Source organism: Anguilla anguilla, chromosome 5 (assembly GCF_013347855.1).
Source record: "Anguilla anguilla isolate fAngAng1 chromosome 5, fAngAng1.pri, whole genome shotgun sequence".
NCBI lineage: Eukaryota > Metazoa > Chordata > Actinopteri > Anguilliformes > Anguillidae > Anguilla > Anguilla anguilla.
Genome location: NC_049205.1, coordinates 43,910,639 through 43,932,499, shown reverse-complemented (window position 1 = coordinate 43,932,499; position 21,861 = coordinate 43,910,639). Strand labels below are relative to the sequence as shown.

At 38.4% G+C, this 21,861-nt stretch overlaps 1 protein-coding gene across 1 annotated transcript; it reads right to left on the bottom strand.

Annotated features, from left to right (window-relative positions):
• Positions 1 to 1,465: 1,465 nt before the first annotated feature.
• On the bottom strand, positions 1,466 to 20,461 carry chrm4a (cholinergic receptor, muscarinic 4a). Its single transcript, XM_035416933.1, has 2 exons — positions 20,086 to 20,461; positions 1,466 to 4,496 (listed from the first exon to the last, which is right to left on the bottom strand). Exons 1-2 carry the CDS (start codon positions 20,138 to 20,140, stop codon positions 3,022 to 3,024), a joined length of 1,530 nt encoding a protein of 509 aa, XP_035272824.1. The 5' UTR covers positions 20,141 to 20,461; the 3' UTR covers positions 1,466 to 3,021.
• Positions 20,462 to 21,861: the final 1,400 nt, after the last annotated feature.

Genomic DNA, 21,861 nt, shown 5'->3' with positions numbered 1-21,861 from the left:
CATTTCAAGCTGCAGCATAAGCAGTAATGTATTCTGCAATTATAATAGTCTGGTCTCTCCCAAGAAGTGCACAAGTTCTAAAGCAAACATACTAAACTCTTAATTGCTATGTATAATTAAGCACACATTTTATGTTTAATTAAAAATTCAGCCTGATTTGTTTATACTATAAATAATAATCTGGTTCAGCTGGCTACAAATAACCTTTCCCATTGCAAGGAACTAGCAGAAGAAACAAACCAAAGTCCTAAAGGATTATAAGGAAAGAGAAAAGCACCCGCATACTGTGCAGATTTTTCTTCTGGTTTGGCAACAAAGAGCAGAAGTATAAAGCTTTTTCATAACTACAAGATATTTATTTAGCATTAGGCAATAAAAAACAATACAATCTTCTGTACATTGTTGGATATTTAAGGGAAAATAACATGGTGTGTCCTAATTATCATTGTGGTGGTGTCATCCAAGGAATTGCCCATACAGTATTTTTATGCACAGCTGTCATACTCTTTGCCACATGTCAAATATGAATTCTTTTGATTTCATGAAACTACTGTGACTAATAAAAATGGCAGAAGCTGGTTTCTCTATGTCAACATAATGCATGAGCTCTTTATCACAGCATGCTGTACAGTTTCAATCATCTCAGCATGGGATGCAATGTTCTGAAGGTTCAATAAGGCAACAAGGTACTGTAACACTTTATATCAAGAAGACAGCTATAACTATGTAATTGTTACTATGGTTGTTGCAGCTACTATGTACATACACATTTACACGGTTTTAAAATTTGGTCTTTTTTAAATGTATTTAAAATGATACCTTTCATCTTTTATTAGCAAAACTCAAACTTTTTCCCAACTAATTGCATCGTCTACTCAGAACGTAACCCCATGAACATCCTTAAAACCAATTAATCAAACTACTCGAACAGTTCTGTAGGCCTAATTCTACATGTTATGTAACAACGTAGTCACACAGTGCTTGTTTATACTTCCTTAACAACTGTGCAATTGCATAGGCATATTGTTCCCTTAATATAAAGTGTAATAGGCAAGAAAAATGAAAGAAGCAAAAGTGGAAAAAACAGTTAATCAGAACTTCTGTAGACACAGTCAATGTACTGTATTTTAACATCAGCTTCTGTCCACAATGTGTTCTGTCACACATAAGAATTCAAAATTGGGAGGGACAGGTTGCGTAAAGGAATTAAACTAACACATTTCAAACAAATTGAAATACTCTTCATATTTTTTTCTTCCCAGGAATTTCAACTTAAAAGGGAATTAAAAATATATCCTTTTTATAGCTTTTTTTGCATACAGGCAGCGAAACATTTTAATTTCAGTTTGTAAAATTTTAGAAAATGAATATCACCTTTAGATAGATAATGATGAACCAAATACAACAGAAATACACACATCCAGATATTAATTACACAAGAGAAACCATACTCCTGTATCCTTGCAACATATTTTATGTATACATAGGCATAGTATTTACATTTCTCTAAATGAGCAGGAAAACAATGTTCAAAAGTTCCCCCCATTTGCTTCAAGATCCTGTACGTTTCGTTTAACAGTTCTATACACAATAATTTGTTTAAAATGGGCACAAAAGGTTGTAGCATTATAACTGGCTTGAATTTAGGAGCAAAGTCAAGAGGATAGCAACACATAAAACTGGGACCTTTGTTTCATCTGTTTCTGTTTGAAGCACAACATCTAAACTTACCGTATACTGTTGCAAGAAGGAGTTGGGATGGAGAGTTTGGAACTTGTGATTGCCCTCAGTGAGCATCTGGTCCATATCACAGATGTTATTTCTACAGAATAAACATCACTTAAATGTGTGCCTAGTTTGTCTGAAAAAGTACTGTTTGAAAGTTCAAACAATACTTGTTTGAACACAGCAACGTAAGACTGCCATAGGTGCTCTATTGCACTCCATCTGTGGGAGGTAGGGCAACATAGCATGGAGGTAGTTTTCCCATAGGGAAGATGTTACAGCAATGACATTTACAGTGGAATCAAATTTGTGCTAAAATATTCAAAGAAAACATTATACTTTTGATAGATTTCAGAATTATCAAGCAAAACATTTATGAATGAAAGTAGTTTAAAAATACTGATTTTTAAGTGTAAAACCTAAAAATTCCAAGTAATGTTTTTCCTATGTCGTTTTGTTAGATCATAACAAATGATGTTTTGCTTTATACTTTTGACACAAATCTTAATCTATAGCAGAGCAGTAGTAATCAAAATAGCCGTGACATTGCCAATAGGCAAACTACCTCTATGCTATGTCATGACTACCTCTCACAGATGGAAAGTGATAGAGCATCTATGTTCGCCCTCAGTCTCTTTTCTCAGTGTGCTGTCTGGGAAGTCATTTGATGTTTTAATGGAGAACTGAAATATTAATGGGAGATGTGTGATAAACTAATTGCTTTGATTCTGTCTTAAACTTGACTGAATTGTGTGTGTGTGAATTGTGGGGGTAATTGCAGGTTGCCACAATGCCTAAAATGGCAGGTATTAATGGCAGCTAAAAGATTAACTAATAATCCTCTTGATTCTGTAGGATTTAAGAAAAGTTAGGTTTTTTTTATTCGAAACTGCAACTTGTGATCTGTAGAATCTCAGAAAAGGACATTACCCTTACTCAGTTCTCCATTGAGGGGTGAGAGTTTTATGACCGGACACCATTTTTGCTGTGCTTTGTTTGAAGATTGTCTCTACAGTTCCACAGACTAGCAAAGATTACTGCTGGCCCTTCACAGCTGCGATGGACTGAAATTATACTGCTGCAGCATCTTGCATCAAACCAGAAAACTCTTGATTTTACCAGGATCCATTTTTTACAGTGAAAAAGTCCCTTCCATTCTATAATACACATTGATTCAGAGGATGGGAAAGACTATTGTGCCTCTTCAGAATTGGTACCTTCAGAGCCATTATGTGAGGGTTAAAATCCACAAGCTATCAGGGCAGTGAGCACAGTCAAGAGTCTTTTCACTCAGGCTTACCTTGTGCCAATATTTTTATATTGGCACAAGAGGAGGTTCTTGAAGGTCTTTTTAAAAGTAACATTGCAGAGGGCATAGCATGCAGGATTTATAGTGCTGTTGACATAGCATAGCCAGTAGCCAATGGCCCATACCGTGTCAGGGACACAGGATTGGCAGAAGGTGTTGATGAGTACCATGACATTGTAGGGAGTCCATGTTATGATAAAGGCCAGGAGGATGGCGAAGATGGTCTTAGTCACCTTCTTCTCCCTCGCTGCCATCTGCCGCTTCCTCTTGACTTGACTTCGGGCGATGCTGGCAAACTTCCGGGCCACCGTCCTCGGTCGGCTGATGGAGATGGAGTTGTTTCCGGCATTGTTTGGGGGCACAATCTCGATAGCGGTGATGCACTCATCCCCGGACTGCTTGGTGACAATTTTTATTTTCGACCACTTAGAGGAGGGGTTTATTTTGGTGGGTAAGGGGGAGGGAGTGAGAGCTGTGCGCTCTGAGGCGGCTATGCTGTTGGCCTGTTCCTTGGTGTCCTTGGGGGCGATGCTGGCTGTACTAGAATCATTGGAGGTCTCCTTCTCCTCAGGCTGGACACTGGAGTCAGCTTTGGTGGACACTGTTTCGTCCAGCTTACCATTCTTCACACCCTCAATGCTGGACTCTGTGCTGGGCTTAGAGGAGGAGTTGTTGTTGTTCTGCTTGAGGATGTGGCTCTTGAGTAGGCTGCTGGACTTGAGGGACTTCTCCTTCTTGGCCTCGGGCTTCTGCTTCTTCACGCGGCTGCGGCTTGCTAGCGAGATTTGGATGTAGAGGACGGTCATAATGACAACGGGCAGGTAGAAGGCGGCGATGGCCGTACCAAAGGTCACGGCGGGGTTGGAGAGGAACTGAATGTAGCACTCCCCCGGTGGGACTGTGCGCTCTCCAACAATGAATTGCCAGAACAGGATGGCGGGAGCCCAGAGGATGAAGGAGAGGATCCAGGCTGCTGCGATCATCAGCCCAGCCATCTTAGTTGTCCGTCTGGTAGGGTAGCTCAGGGGCTTGGTCACGCAGAAGTACCGATCAAAGCTAATAATGAGGAGGTTCATGACCGAGGCATTGCTGACCACATAGTCCAGGGCCAGCCACAGATCACACACTACAGGCCCCAGTGGCCAGTACCCAACAATGATGTAGACAGAATAGAGGTTCATGGAGAAGACCCCGATTATGAGGTCAGCACATGCCAGGCTGAAGAGGAAGTAGTTGTTGACCGTTTGGAGGTGCCGGTTGACTTTGATGGAGAGCATCACCAGGATGTTGCCCACTACGGTGACAAAACTGAGGGAGCCTGTCACCAAGGCAATAAAAACCATTTCCACCGTCTTGTAGGGGCTCTCTGTCGTCTGTTCCTCGATGCAGGAGTTGTTGCTGCTGGGATTGTCGCAGCTGAAGTTGGCTGGATAACCTTTGCTGGATGCATTGTACATGGAGCCTGAAGAATAAAAAAAACAAAAATAATATTGCAAATTTATTGCTGCAAATTTAATTAAATTGAATGGTTAAAATAATTTTTTAGCTTTAAACAGACTCCGTTCAAATCTTGGGGTAGAATTCAATTTGTGACACAGCAGTCCATAATCAATATTAATCATCTTTTAAGTGAAATGTTTGCCTTTGCCAAAAACCTCAAAAGACAGTACATTAAATTTATCAGTCCTAACACTACCATCAGCCTGCTCTTCATCTTCACCTTCAGAGATTATAACTATAAACACAATACACTGTAATATACACTCTAATCCAGGATTTATCAATTAATCACACTAAGAGTGATACAAGCTATGCGGTTCCAAATAGGACACATGGGCATGTTAGCGTACTTTATGAAAGTACATCCACACTTATATAACTGCAAGTCAAGAAAAAAAATGTGCATCTTTTCATATATGAGCACTAGTGCTCTTTCTCTGCTGTTGGAATACCTTATAAATTGCACACACTAAGTCTCACTAGATCAAAGCATTTTGGAAGGTGACAGCCAAGCTGGGATTTCCATTTCTTTCAAGCATACGTTAAATATTCTCCAATGGGTAGCATGCATAATCATGGGGCAACTAAATTCTATTTTCAGCTTGTAACGTCAGGCACAATTTATGGTGATAAATAACTGTGAATGTCCAATGCAGAACTTGCCTTGTTTTGTGTGTGTGCAAATATATATTCTGTCAACAATTATTGCCATAAATAAAGCATCAAATAAAATACATAATGGCGCAAAGAGCTGGATGGCCTTCAATATGGCCTGGAGCAAAGAGCCTCCATAATTATATTTAACTCATATTCCTAAGTACCCAGCAGCTTTCTGAACATACAGTATCAGTTCCTTAATGCTGCAAGACATTGATAGTACAGACAATGAATTATAGAACTTATTACTTTAATGTGGATTTAGTTATTACTGTGTTTTGGTTAGTTAAGTGCATAAACAAAATTTTAATACTGCGTTTTCAATCTCCTGTGCACATTGATGGCGAATCACCATGTGGGATAAAATATTCAAGCAAATAATTGTGAAATTGACATGTGAAAGCACTTGATGTGAAGCAGAAATTATGCATAGAAACCCTGTGTTGAAGAATAATATTGGCCATTGCTGCTTCTGTGACAAAAACAGATAATTTTAATAAAATGTTGAGCATTTCCCTTTTCCATACGTGAATTGTAATAGCGTTTTATCAGGTTTCATTATTTCCCATACATTTCGTTTATACATAATTATCATGTATGCAGTACAAGAATGCAGAACATGTACTTTGTGATGAAACTGAAAGCTATTATTATTATTATTATTATTATTATTATTATTATTATTAATAATAATAATAATAATAATAACAATAATAATAATAATAATAATAATAAACCAATGATATGCATTGCAATTTTGTACCTGTTGTTCAATAAAATAATATTGGATAGCAACAACTAGGGAGTGCATGTTTTTGTATGTTTTCAAGTAGCCAGTACAGTTTAACAAAAAGATTTAAAAAGATATATATCTATAAGCCTGTCATTGCTAACCTAGCTATTAATAATATGCGCAATATGATTAGCCCGTTTTAGTAATTGCAAATGACATTATCACAGCCTTGATAGCAATGCCAGCAATGATGACAGAGCATTGTGCTTTAGATGAGTCTCCACAGCTTGGTGAGTTTTTATAGAAGGTGATATTGCATGCCTAAAAAGAATGGGATATACCTCAACTATCTACTGGAACACTGGCAATGGGATTGAATATGCTGGACCATCAAGACATGTGCTAGGATTTAACATGTGTACTTAATGAAATTCAAATGTTTGTTTGTCCCTTCATAAATAGTCTTGCAAATCCAAGAAAAGCCAAAATTAGCCTACTAAACTGGTTGTGAAGACAAAAAAGACACTTGCATTTCAATGTGAGTAAATGTTTAGAACAAATTTTGATTGGTTCATAGTCTGTGTTTTTATTTGCCTATTGGCGTAAATTTTTTAACCTGGAATATGTGGCTGAACCTGAATTATTATTGTTGTCTGTTCATTTACTAGAGTATATAATACTTGCGGCATCGATTCAATTAAAAAGGTAACGTTTAACAGAAGGACTGACAACGTCTGACGAATATGTAAGTCAGTACAGCACGCCAACCTCCTACAGAAGATATATTACTATATCACAATTCTTCTAGGGCAGTGATTAATAATACAATTTTATCAGTACTTATTATTAATTAGATTTTATGTATATGAACAATTTATGCAGACATTTATTGTAAAATAAATTTCTCACTGATCTAACAGCAGTGTCATAAAACTGTACAAAGCACAAATTATGAAATAAGCACCCCAGTTATGCTATGTCTGAGTGCAACATTTATTTGAGATTGAAAACTCGCTTGGACTCTTGAATTATTTCTTTGGGAGACTACCCTCTACTGGTGAAATTCTGGATTGAGATAAGCAGTGGACCTTCCTGTTTTTCCACTAATAGAGATCTTACATGATCACAACTGACTCATTCACTTACTAAGTTGCCACCTCAGAATATTCACATCATCTTGCTGTGCATCTTGCAAGTAGTCACTATCTGCTGGGTAAATAACAAGAAGTATTCTAAAATTGTAATGGGCACAAAAGGCAAAGGAAGCAAGATCTGAAGACTGTAGCATCTCATTTGGAGAACCATTGCCCAGTTTTGGCCTGCAAGGTTCTTGGGAAACAGTATTTTTACATCAGCATGCAAGAACTATTCTGTAACTGTAATTCTGGAAATATGTTTCCATATTTGCCGATTAAACTGATTTAACATAAAGTGGCACACCTCTGAAATAAGCTTTAATATTATTTCCAGCTTGAATGTTCCATTTGCAGATTTGAAAAAAAAGTTTTTAAATAAATTAATTAAATGGTTGGGGGTAATGAAATCACTGTGAAGAGAAGGTGCAAACCAGCATATTTCAGATGAAACAACTTGATGATGAAATCACTAGCAACTGGAAATAACAGAGCATTGAGCTTCATTAGCAGCCCCTGGATTTATAACAAACAAGTAATAAAGATCAAAATTGAATGCCCTTTGACCTGAGAACCATATATTGTGGTGAAATGACAGAAGTTACATTGCAATATGTAAACCAGTAGTTTGGGTGGGGGTGGGGGGGGCTATGTATAAAAATTGTATAATTTCTACATGGCGAAACCAATTTTTTTAATATAAAAAATAGTGTAATAGTGTAATAATTGTAAAATAGTGTACACAGCCAAAAAATGTTGTAAAATAGTGTACACAGCCAACTCAAAAAAATGTCTTTGTCCTAAACATTCTCTCCTATCATCCTTTCTTTTATTCATGTACATGCCATTATTCAAATACGACATATTCACCGATCCTTTTAGAATCCATAGTGCCTTCTCTCAATCATGGACCAGCTTGTTGTTTTCTTTATATTTTGTTCTTTATTTAACACAGGCAGAATCTAGGTTTTCTTCCAAAGATAGATATTCAGAGATCTTAAGCCATGTTTCATTCTCATGGGTAGGCTGAAAATAACCCATTCTTTTTGAAATCCTACTGATATAAATAACAGCAGCTTACTTTTTTACTGCCCTTGTCTTTCCGCAGACTGCCCTGGAGTCTGCCTTCTGGTCCAGACTGATCTGAATGTTGTGAAATGTGCTTGGATGTAGGATCTTTTCCCTTTTACATAAGCCAAGCTAATAAAGATATTGCCTCCCTGTCTACAGACATACTCGGATTTGGGCAGAAAAATCAGTCGCATTTTGTTTGCAATCAAATTTGACATTTACCCCATTAGCATCTCTGTTGATGTGGACCTGTTATGATTAACTATTATGGTTTCATCAGTGGAAGTCAGTTACAGCTGTTGTGTCCACTACAGAAACACTTATCCACATCTGAACTTAGTGCTACACAGTCAAATTCCCAACAATTCTATTCAGGCTACAGTCACAGGTAACATAGCAACCAGTTCTGCTGTTGTTCTTTTTTGTTATGACTGTATGATATCAAGTTGTGCTATAAGTCAGTATAATTTTACCATTTGCATGATCAGAACTGAATGTGATTAGAATGCTGAAGCATTACAGAGCAAATTTTTCTCTTCCCCAAAACATACATTCTTGTATTTGAATTCAGTGGAGTGAACTAGAAGAATACTTGGGAGGACAGGTCCTAAAAGAATCATTAATGCTACAAACTATGTCTCTACTAGCTAGGTTTTGACTCCCTGTATAGCCATCATAGATTTATGGAATATATGTAGGTTGGGACAGAAAAATAGGGCTTATTAATAAATTATTAATCATTTAGGTGGATAAGATCTTCTCTCTCTTTGTCAATAAATTATGCAGTTCATGTATTCATTTATTAATTAAATCATTATTTTGTCCATGGGATATAAATTCAACCACTTGCAAGCATTTGTGCTTGACAGGATACTTTTGGATCTTCTTAGAGACTTGGTTTTATCCCAGTAGTACAGATGCCACAGAACAGGAACTAGAGCATATACAATGACATTTACAATTTAAATACAAAATTATGTCATTCACAAGAATCAAATGTATTGCTCAATGTGTATAAAAAATAAAACAGAATTTGGTTGATTTTTTGGTGCTGGTTAAATAGTTTTAGTAAATGACTAAGCAGCTAATTGGATTGAGTCATTAATTTGATTAATTCCATCAGTTTGATTCATTGGTCATCCATGACTAACCTTGGCAAGCATTTGAAAATTTGCCTAGTGTATAAATGCCACATCACCTCATTAGTCAGAGGTGTGGTTTGGCACAGGTAATGAGGTCATTCAACCCGCTAAATGTCAGGCCTAGTGAGAATCAAAAAATGGAAAAATAAATGCAGGAATTGCCGCCTGGCCTGTCTTGCTAAAACTCTGGGCTACAGTATGTGATGTGCAACACAGTCTGGCATGAAATTCTGATCATTACTGTACCTGGCTCCACATTGGGAATCACTGCCAAATTATAATAGAATTTAGCTGCTGTTAAGACATGAACCAGGAGACCACAAGCCACAATATAATGACATCATCAGAAAATCAAGACATCATCATCATAGATCTCCATCATTCATACATCTTGTAGTATCAGTTCGGAAAATCCATGATGAATCTTGAACGTACTGCCATGCATGTTCTGAAGGGACTCAGGTTGTCTTCAAAGAAATTGCACTTCAACCTTCCATAAATCAAGCTGATATGCTTAGTAATTACTCGGTTGTTCCTCTAGTTGTTCCAACTGACATTTGTCAGGGTTATGTGCACGAAAGCATGAGTCACCAATGCAGACGAGAACCCGTCTCCATTACAGGCAAGTCCACCTGAAGGGCTGCTGATGCCACCTCGCTCTGCTGCATGGATAAATATTAATGAGCTCTGGGATGTCTGGTCTGCAAACAGTTACTCTGCTGCTGCTTCCTTGCTGAGGGACTAATATGGTGGTTGCTGTGTCCTTTCTGGCTTGTCTGATTCAGTGGAACTAGCATTGCAAAAGCGATCAGGAAGATGGAGTATGATGGCTCCTTGATATTGCCGACATGCTGTGACTAGCGATTTCCCCCAGCCTGGCTTATCGTTGATGGACTGTGGGCTATAATGTCTTTCTCGATTAGAAATGGCTTGTTGTTAAACAACCCAGATAGTGGGCGATGGTGTAGGGATTTATCCTACTCTCTGACATTCTGAAGACCCCATGGCACTGCTCTCTTCACAGGCAGGGAACATCAGGTACAATCCTTTCTAGATTTTTCATGTGTGGATTTTCAACTGGGTTGTCATTCAACAGGTAAATCACCTTAACACCTGGCCCCAATCCAATTTTTGGGTATTATATTCAGCCAGGAACAATCCAGGCATCATATGTGTACCAGAAATGTTGAACTGCTAAAAACAGCAAACCTTATTTCACTAAAATGTCCTTACTGTTGATTCAGGGAATTATTTGTTTATTTTCTCACTTATAGATGAGACACAATTAGGGCATTTAGCCACGTCTCAAGTCTCTGATGTGTTTCCACCAGTAGGGGTCACCATAGTGCTCAGAGTCTTCAGGAAATGGATTCCTTCTTATCAGTGAGAAAACCCCTTTAGAAACCTCCCCCACTGACGAAAGGCTCCGGTATCAGCACAGTCTCAGTATTCATCAGTAAATCAGCTCAAAAAAGCCAGTTTTATCAATTCTATCTATGTATCTACTTCATTGTTCTTTCACGTGATATCTTCAATGGGAACTGAGGGGGCAGGGCTGGAAATGACTAAACAGAAAGTCAATGAAGGAAAGCAACAGTGCTCACCCACCATAATCAAAGAGGTCTTGGGCTCTCTGAACAAGCCAATAATTAAATAATTCTGACAAATTGCATTTGTTTCATTTCCATATAGGCTGACATTAAGGCCTATTTCTAGGTCTGCTTTCACTGGGCTGCACAATATATGAGTATACAAGGTCAGCAATAAAATATTATGTTTTGCACAGAGTAGGACATAACTTTTAGGATGATCAATAGCAATATGCACCCATATTTTCTATTCATACTTTTTACTTAAATTATCTATAATCTGAAGGGCCAGAATTATTGGTTTAAGCCAAAAATAAACACTAGATAAAAAATAAAACATTACGAAAATAGTTCATAGATAAAGCTAGTTTTCACCCAGTATGTTTTCTACACATCATAAGATTTTTTTAACCATAACATTGAGGGTTTCCAGCAAAGTTTTATTCAGCCTTCTTAGCTGATTGTTACTGCTGTGTCCTGTACAACACAATGCCATCACTGTAATTTGAGTAATATGTCCTTTTAATATGAGTATTTTATGAATGAGTAAAAAGTAAATGTTCAGTTTGGCACAACATGTACTTTGCAGTCAGGGATTCAAAAGTTCTGTAACAGCACTGGAACATGAGGAGACACTGGCCATCTGAAAAATCCACCGACACAAGGCTCTCAGACCGGTCCCAATTTCCTTGAGCACGAAGCACCTTGTTGGTTGTCAAGGGCAAATTCTGTCAGAAATACGTTTCGAAAACACTTATCCCTGTTCTCCTGCTTCAGACAGATCATCTCAGTCCCCTGATTATAACAGGAGAGGCTTATGAGTGTGCTGGCCCTGATGAGCACTTATTAAAATGGATGCCCTCCACGTAGATGCACTGCTGTGAATATGGGGAGCTGATCTTGCACGAATGGGTACACACTTTAAACCTGTGAGCAGTGGCACTCAAGGTGTCTTGAGAGCAAAGGTAATTTGTGGCGGGAGTAGGAGCCTTAATCATCAGACCACCATCTCATGTGTGCTGTTGAATGTCAACAGTCTTTCTCTGATGTGTCTGCAGTCAGCTCCATCAGTGCTTGAATGTCTATTTTTGATGTTCTTCTCATAAGAAATCGTATATAATTCCATGTTTTATTTATTAAATAAATTACTTTGTTCAGTACTTAAATCTATAGAAGTGTTATAGCTGGCTGAGACTGGAACTTGCCCACAGCGCAACAAGCAATGCTGAGTCAGGTCTCAGAAACAATGGGATTCAGTGGGCCAAAGATGTCTTTGATCATGTAATGAACCGAAAAAACAATAATCCGTCTCAATGAGCAGTTGGTATCATCACACTGAATTATGGTAATTCCAAATAACCAGTGTTTCAGCAGTAATATTAGGTCTGGTTTTTCTCTCAAGTAAAGTCATATTTGAAAAACTAGTGGGCTCTGTGTGGTTTTTTGACTGATGATCCAGAGCTACACTGTAAAATGTCCAGTGTTGACTGAACTCTAATAGAGTACATACTGTATGAGTCCAACAGTGGCCAAGGGCAATCATGGGACACCATTGCTTGGGAAATAGCTCATTTCAACTATCTATTTAATAGTGTTGCTCGAAGAGCATTCACCAGCCTTGAGAAAGGTCCTTGATTTTTTATTTTACTGCACGCAATCGTCTGGATAGATAAACATGTTTTATAGGTTACTTGGGCGATGACCATGGTGAACACACATTTGACAATTTTAAATATCTGCACATTGCAGACGATGATAATTCCATCCTGATTTTAGAACCAAACTGGCAATTCTGTCGCAAAACATGGCAGAGCATTAGAAGGCTTAGTTCAGAGAGCGCTACAACTGAAATGCTGGCCCATAATGCTTCCAAAAATGCATTCTGTTAGAATCAACATAGTTGTTGTGTAATACTGTTATGGCTAGCTTCTGTACTGGGTCACTGAAAGGAACAAAAAGCAGACTCTACAACTGTCACTGAGAAAAAATACTTCTACTTCCTGCTTGACAAGTTTTGAGTGATGCGTTTAATATGGCAACACAGAGATATCATCTAACTTGGTACCACTATGATGTCCTCACCTTCTGTGCTGTTGGCAATCAAAGTTAAAATCAGAAGTAGTGTGCCACTTTTCACATGACTGTCTGCATTGTTGACATAGTTGTCATGTAATACCACAATGATTTGCAGGTGGTCAGAACTGAGTAGCATCAGGGTGCCACAAGCAGCAGATGTTTCTGATAAATAAAATCATTCCTTAATCAAGGAAGCAGAAGGTTGGAACGTGACCACGGAAAGGGACACAGTCAGCTAAGGGCTGTGCGGGACTACGTCATCATGATGCATGACTGAAGGTGAACTTCTTCACGCTTATTTTATGTATGAATGAAATGGAGAAGAAATGCACATATTAAATCTACTCATAGTGTTGTAATATGCTCACCAGTATTTTTTGAATTGCAGACCTGAAGAAGTCATGTTTCACCCTTCCAGACAACTTCAGGAGGCAATACACTTTGGAATACGATGTGCTAACGTGCTCAAACAAAGCAATAAGTGTTGAATAACATAAAAAATGTGCCAGATTTGTAAACATTGTAGGTGGTTAGTATGTGCAATTGTATGCATTGTATGTATGTTCTATATAGTCTGATCTCAAATGATGACACTATTCTATAATATTAAGCTTTATCAAGCATTAGCCATTTAAAATTCACATCTACAGAGAATGAAGATATGTCAGACTCATGTCAGAGTTCTGAACTCCTTTTTCATGAATTATCAAAAGTGGGGCACTCCCAGCATGCATCTCTCTCTATAATTCTGTGTGCTCATTATACCAGATCCTGCACAATTCTATGTGACTCTCCTGGTGACTTTTCAGCTTCTGTTTTCTGTCTAATGAGAGAGGCCCTGGCACTGGTATATCCTGTAATGAGTAAAAAGACATCAGGAAACAAGTAGATAATAATTCTAAAAAAACATTTTATGACCTGCTAGAAATTTTCTGTGGAACAATTTCAAACTGTGAAAAAAATACATCTTTCAGAAGTGGGGGAAATGAACAAAACTCCGAACAGCATATACATTGATGGTGCTGAATTTCATATCAAGATGAACTGTGCTGTTGTACAGGCATATTGGTGAAATGAATTTCCTAAAATTAAGACATATCGTTATTATATGGAATGTGGTCCAAAAATGCACACAATCTACTGCATCCTGCAAAAAATGTGAACATTAGCCTGCACATGTAATGCAGCCTTTTGAAACCCCTGAAAACCCCTCATCCTGAGAGCAATGGCTTAGTCACCACATCTAATTAAACCTCTTAACCCCCAGGATCAATAAAACTGCCACATAGAGTCTGGCCTTATCTTTCTTAATGGGTCAGATGAATTGTTATTTTTCCATCTATTCTTCATGAGGAAAGAATTTATAATTTTCTTCTTTTTGCACATGAACGCTTCAATAATGACCATACGTCTTTTTCAATATGGCACCCTATGGACACTCCCTCACACTTTAGTGCGGCAGCATAATTATTCCAGTAACACAGGGGTTTTGGAATCGGTTATACCTCAGAAAGAAGTGAGAAAGATGAAGACAAGAGTATGCCTTGGGCTGGATAACACAGCAGACCAAAATAGAACAAATTCTAATGCGATGCTATGGAGTCCCGATACAGAAGGACTCAGTGTGCTGGGAAAAATTAAGCTTGGCATTTCATTTCGCCGAAGCCTCCATTAACGAGGTGGAGGGGTTAGTGACGTGTGATTGGACTGCTGTCCTGGCTTCTGTACTGGGTCACTGAAAGGAACAAAAAGCAGACTCTGCAAATGTCAATGTGGAAAAAAAAACACTTCTTATTTGACACGGTTTAAGTAATGCATTTAATCCGGCAACAGAGAGAGATGATATCTCTGTGTTGTCACATTAAATACATCACTTAAACCTTGTCAAGCAAGAAGTGTTTTTTTTCTCAGTGACATTTGCAACGAGTGCCACTATGATGTCCTTACCGTCTGTGCTGTTACAGATCAAATCTAACTCTCCTTAAATCGTAATGAGCGCAATCTAAGTTAAAATCAGAAGTAGTGTGCCACTTTTACATGACTGACTGCATTGTGCCTCTTCTTCATTCAGAGCACAGCTGCCGGTCAATCCTGTTTGATTACATTTTTTGGCAAAAGGCAGATGAAGTGGGCCAGTTTGGGACTTCTCCGTTTCATTTAAGAAGTGGCAACAAAATCCCAGTTAATTTAACAAATTAGTCACTAAAAACAAACAAAAACACCATAATAACCAGTAACCATTTCAGAAGTTAATAGATCAATAGGCATTTAATTAAGGAATATATTTCCATAATGACACAAAAATATGAAAGATCAGAAAAACCTGTTGTATCTGCTGTCCTCGGTAGCAAATGCTATCCCTGCAGTTTTCTTTGTATTCAGGGAGTCATAAGCCTCAATAACAGTGAGCACTTAAGCATTTCCTCTACCCTACAAGAGTCGATTACATTACCCAAGCTCCCTGGGCTTTTGAGGGAAACATAATTTGTCGCCCCCAGGTCCCCTGGTCCGTGTCAGCCTGCAGCATCTGTGCCCGTTGTTGGCACACTGAGCCACAGAATCACATCCAAAACTGGGCTACTACACTGCTGGGATGGGGCACTGCACCGTGGGGCATTCATTACGATTTAAGGAGAGTTTGACGCACTTCCTCATCCTGTTTCATCCTGCCAAGCCAAACTGCTGTTTCAGGTATACTGTACATTCTGCACCACAAATCACACCCAGACTTAACTATTGGCTGATGTGGGATATATGGCCACACTTCCATGAAGTTATACATCATATGACACAGATTGTGCAAACGGTATTATTTTATCTCCTTCCCACAAACTTCCAGATCTTTCCATGAAATTGTCTGTTGCATCAAAGCCGTAAAGACTTGATAACAATAGTGTCAGTATCACGGACTAACCAGGACGGTTGCCATCTTGCCACATAGAGTTCCCGCAAATTTTCCAAAACATATTTTACACATCAAAGGAAAATGTATTACATGCAGGGAGGATATCACTTACCTCCTTTCCCTTGACTATTTAGCTGAACATTAATCACAAGACCAATGCAGAAATTGACATCAGACTTGATTGGTCATATCATAGACCGGCGTTTTTAAGAACAGGACACAATGGGTCTCCCATATCTAAATATATTTTTTGTTTTATTTAATTTTCAGCTGAATTTAACATGTGTCATGTTGAAGTTGCGGTGTCTGATATTCAATTGTCAATTTCCCCTCTTGGACAGGTTACTGTTCATTCTGGTTGACTGCCTCAAATATTGTAGATACCCATTGGCCAGCTGAATAAACTGTGGATGTTTACATTGGCTAAACTTTCAAGGTGAGCATTCAGTTCAGAGGGTGGCATCACCTACATCAGGGTTGCCCAACCCTGTTCCAGGACATCAACCGTCCTACAGGCTTTTATTTCAACCCAAATTTGGCAAACCTGATTCTAATAATTTGCAGCTCAATGTCATCTCTAGGTGTTGAAAGAGGTGTGTTTTGTTATGGTTGGAGTGAAAACCTACAGTACGGTAAATCTCCAGAAACAGGGTTGGGTAGCCCTGTACTAAATAGTTAAGATAAGAATATGATTGATTCTCTTCTGTTTCTTTAGCTTGACAGACAGACTTAGTCTTTTAGTTCCTGGTTTGGATGGTGCAGGTTAGAAATATTCCCCTAAATGCTTAAAGGGAAGGGAATGGTGATGACAAGCTTCTGATACTGTTTTCATTTAGTTTTTTAAATTCAATTGTTTGAAACAGCATTGTCTCAAAACAGCAAACACAACCTTGGTCGGGACACAGTGTGTATTTCCGTGGAGCTGTGATCTCTGGTTCCAAGCCTGTATACAGCATTTATGTGTCACACACAGTGATGAAACAACATTAGAACAGTGCCCTGTGCCTGAATCAATTCTCCCATAGGGGTGGAACCCCAGCATGCTTTAGTGTTCCAGCTGTTCATTTTTCATTCATGATCCTACATTTTTTATCACCCGCCAAGCCCTCCTCTGGCTGGGTCTTTGACACATACTGTGACAAATCGGGAATGTACAGACCTGTCACCTAGGTGTCAGGGAAGGCAACAGAAAATGGGGACTATTCCATCTATTTTCAACGGTAGCAGCGAGCCGACACGCCCTTCTCTTCATTCACTCGATTAATCAACTCTACACCACATAATGGATCCAAAAAAACTACTACAAAAGGCATCGCTGAACCGATACCTAAATATATCAAGTGCCATTGCAAACATGGCTAAACAAACCGTAGGGCCAGAATTCCTGTCCCTGTTCAGAAAACCCCGTACGGTTAGACTGCCATAGATGCCAGGGCAGATACCGAGAGCTGTGCCTCTTGTAATAATTCAAATTAATCAGGGAGTCTTGCGTCGCATGCCTTTGATAACTGTGGAACTGACACAAATCCCAGCAGTCAAAATGGTAATGTCTACTTTACAATCTCAAGAGGAAACTCTGCATTTCATTAAGGGTAGAAGCCCACTCTTTGGCTTAAAGCAGCAGTTAAGAAATAAAACACATTAAACACATATCAATTACCCTGCAGTGAAATGATACTGATACCAAACTCAAAGGATTCCTTACTGGTTGATGAGACGACTATTTTTTTCAAAGGAGAGTGATACAAGATCAGTCTGACATTTCAAGTGACGCAGATATTTATCTAGAGGATGTTGGTGAAACAGTGCCTTTTAAATGCATAAAAATATTCTGTAGGCTACTTCAGAAGAATCATGAACACGTTCACAGTACATACTAATTGCGTTACATATTATGACACGAGACATTCTAGTTGGACCAACAGTCTGCGACCCGTGGCTGATCAAGCTACCACAATGTGTCTAATTCAATAACCAGCAAAGGCACTTTGATACCACATCTACACGCTTCCAAATGCATTTGGTGAAAATAATCTAAATGGACATTATGTGAATGATGCGTGGTGGGGGGATCGGATATATTATTGGGTAGGATATGCACCAGCATAACAAATGCAGGCATAATGCGCGTCGCATAGACCTTATGGAAGCAAAAGTCCATGCTCGCCTAGGCTAAATCCAGCGATAGGGGCGTGTGGAAATGTTTGCATTATTCCAGTCAAAAGGAGGACTCTTCTTCGCTTCCTCCAACTAACGAAGACACGAGGTTTCTCCGAGTACTCAGATCAGGAAACACCACTCTTTTCCGCGCTTCTACATAGTTTCGAAAGCGAAGGGTAAATAACGTGAGAGAACTGGCGATGCACTTTATTCCCAATGCTATTGTTTTAAATGGCTACAGATCACAGTTAACAACATGCGCTTAACTATGTTAAAGGTTTAACAATAATTTAAAATGCATTGCTCAAAAAAAAAAAAAAGTCGAACAGCTATATTATGTCAGATAGATTGTCAGTCCGTTTATAACAAAGGCGACTATTAATTATTAAAAGGACATCGTTCCTTCGTGTAACATGGATGGCTGGGTGTGACTTTTTATTTATTTATTTATTTATTTATTTATTTATTTATTTCAGGTGAAACTAGGGTGTTTATGTAAGTCTAAGACCAAGGTGTTTCTCCATTCCATGATGAACTGTACTCAAAGCTAAAACACATTTTGACATGCTGACAGATATTGATGGGCCCTGAATCAAATCATATATCTCTCAGGTTGCATAATTTATACCGTAGTAGCCTCCGTAGACAACCGTTACATTTCAGCAGACGCTCAGCGACTTACACAAATAACATTTTAAAGAATTTGTCTTTTTACATTTTATCATGTATACAGTTAATATTTTCACTGAAGCATTTCAAGTTAAGCACCTTGCTCGAGTGCACAACGGGAGGACCCCAGCGGGGAATCGAACCCACAACCTTTGAGGTAAACATGCCCATTTGCCAACCCATTATACTCCCGTCCGGATTGCCTCAGCACTTCCAAATACTGTAGAACGGATTGGAAGCAGACGCATGTGCTATAACATCATTTCATCTCCCAAAATAAATCGTATTTCTGGCAATGACTGGTTTGCGTATTGCGTATTAATTTTCATTTTGAGTCTAAGCTTTTCAACATTTTTACCTCAAAAGAGAGAAGACTCATTATCGCCTTTCTTAAGTGTCACCTTTCTTAAGAATGTCAACATATAAACATCTGTAAATCAGATACCTTCTAGAATGCTGACATTTTTATTAATCGAAAATCACAAGTTTAGTTTCAGAATGGTAACCTGTTTTGTGGAATCTAAACAGATATAATGCGAGTTTTAAAAAGTTATTTAATAAATAAGTTTAATAATACATCCAGATGGTATTTCACACAGACTTTAGCCTATACTGTATAAAACGAATAATTTGTAGATAACAATCATGAGTCCGTTATAATGTTCAGAGTCTTTTTAAAATGTTGTTTGCGCGCACTATTCGAAACAACACAATTTAGGCTGAAGCCTACGTACAGCACCGTCTTTACGAACGTTGACAATATTCGCCAAAATACAGCGAATGCTAGGCACCAATAACAAATGAATCGGTGCCTTCTGGAAAATACGTCTTTTGAAAACAATGTGGGTGCGCAACATCCTTGCATATTGAACAGTATCTTAGCGAGACCGTTCCTTACTACTACTTCTTACATAAACCAGCAAGTGAAATTGCATTCTTGGGTTAACGCAGTTTCCTTTGATATCGCGTCTATAGTGAGGCATAGCCTCAATTCGTTTAAAAAAAGATAATGCCGTTGCAACGTCATTTTCTCTGATGCAGTAATGTAAAAAGAAAGTCTTTTAGCAAAATGAGTTTATTAGGCTACTTGCTATAGGCTACATATTAGAGAATATACTTCCAGTTTTGGTTATTGTCTTGATGGGGCGTATAGCCTATTGGACTTAGCACCTTTGTTCGACTGAATTTAACTACATTTGAATGGCAGTTTTAACAGAGACTCACAAAGACACTTTACAAAGCTTCATGCTTTTCTTACCATACCATAACAAATATAAATACATGCTAGTTTGGTAAATGTGTGAATAATTTATTGTGTACTTGTCTTCACAAATACTTTAACTTTTTCCTCTGACAACAGTAAACGTTTCCACTACAATTTGCTTTAATATCGGGATAATATCTTAAGTAACTCACCATTGAAGTTCGAGGACGAAAGCCAGTCAGCTCCTGTAATGTTAGTGCCACTCATATTTCATGGTCTTCCAGTTGCTTAACCAAGCAGAAATCCTTCTCAAATCTTACCCTAAAAAGTTACCCCTTCACTGGTAGTAAAATTCGCGGTCTTCATTTTGGACGATGTTTGCCTGTCTCACTTTCCATCAGTTCGCAATTTTTCATGTTAGGACGCCCTTTTCTACAATGTTACTGTTTCGTTAAACAGATTACCATTCCAAGTTACTAGTGACTGAAACGCCTTGGGCGGAAGTGGCAACTTCTTTTTAAGAAGGAGACACTTTGGACTTCGCCAGATGTGCCCTTCATATGCAAGGATCTGATTTTTTTTTACAGTTTACAGACACTGAGGCAACACAGTGCAAGTGATGTCATATAAATCTAACCAATCACCTGGCCGCTTCTGTTCCCCCTCGCTCTGAATCTCTCGATCAAACATGCAGTAAATCGGAGTTTGTACAATGTATAGGCTACTGTATAGCTGCTTGAATGTCCATAGGATTTTATTGTCATGGGAATGACCTTGTTAAACAGTAGATTTTGTTCAAATCATCATATCACAAAGATAACTTTATAGCCGAGCAATGCTCAGTCTGGCCCTACTTAACATTTACAGAAGTCTCAGCGGAGGGGAATCACTATGGATCAAAAGTACGTTTAAAGGGGCTTGTTGAAGAATGCTTGGAACATAGACTCATACAGACACCGCAAACAGGATCCGGGTGCTTTTGTTGCAACTGTAATGTAATGAAATATCCTCCTTAGGACGGGAAATTCATTTTTGTCCCGCGTAGGGTACATGAGTATCTAGTCTTCATCTGAAGAAAAGTATGTTATACAATGCTGAAACCAACACTACAAAGGACATTCAATAAAAATAAACTAAGCTGTATTTTTGAAACCATTTTCACTGAATCGCTGCAACACGTTTTCTCACACAAAGCAGTTATCTATTAAAGGTATATTAGAGTTCAGACACCTTATATCATTCGTTTTTTTACGAAAACAGTAAGACGGTGAATCAAAAAACACTTGTAAAAAAAGAACAATTCCCTAGAAAATGAGACTCGTACGCATACAATCAAGCGTACTGGACTCATGGCGCGCACTCGAAGCATTGTGATAATTTCAGAACCACCGGTTCTGGACAGCTCCACCAAACAGACGCTGTGCTTTGGTTCTGAGAGATTCGTTTTCCTCTTTTTATAAAGCTGTGTAAAATCAAGTTTTGTTCGCATTAGGTGAGCGTCAAATTCAAATTCATTAGATACGCAACCGAGCATGAAAGGCAATCAGCATTTACTTTATTAATTTATGTGTTTTAATTTTTTTAATTGGCAACAAAGAGATAATCTGTTATCATACAGTACACTACTGAGCATGTAATTATTTGCATGCACTTGCATGATAGTTGAGGAAGTGAAATAATGCACATCCGTACAACTGAATACTAGATAAGTACCCTATGACTAATCACATCTGACTTCGTTCTGATGACAGAGGTGGAAACTAGCCTTCATAAATTAGGAAAGCACTGTGCCCATGAAAGGCGTGTGAAATCAACGATTCCTTCAGCGTTTGCGCTGGTAGAAATCCTACGGTCGTAAACTTGTTCTCGTTCGTAATAGTAGAGAGGGGAAGGAGTAGTATGGAAGCATACTTCACGATATGAAATAGTTATCCCATCATCAAAGGGGTTCAGAGGATTGAAACACAGCAAGACAAACACCGGCATGA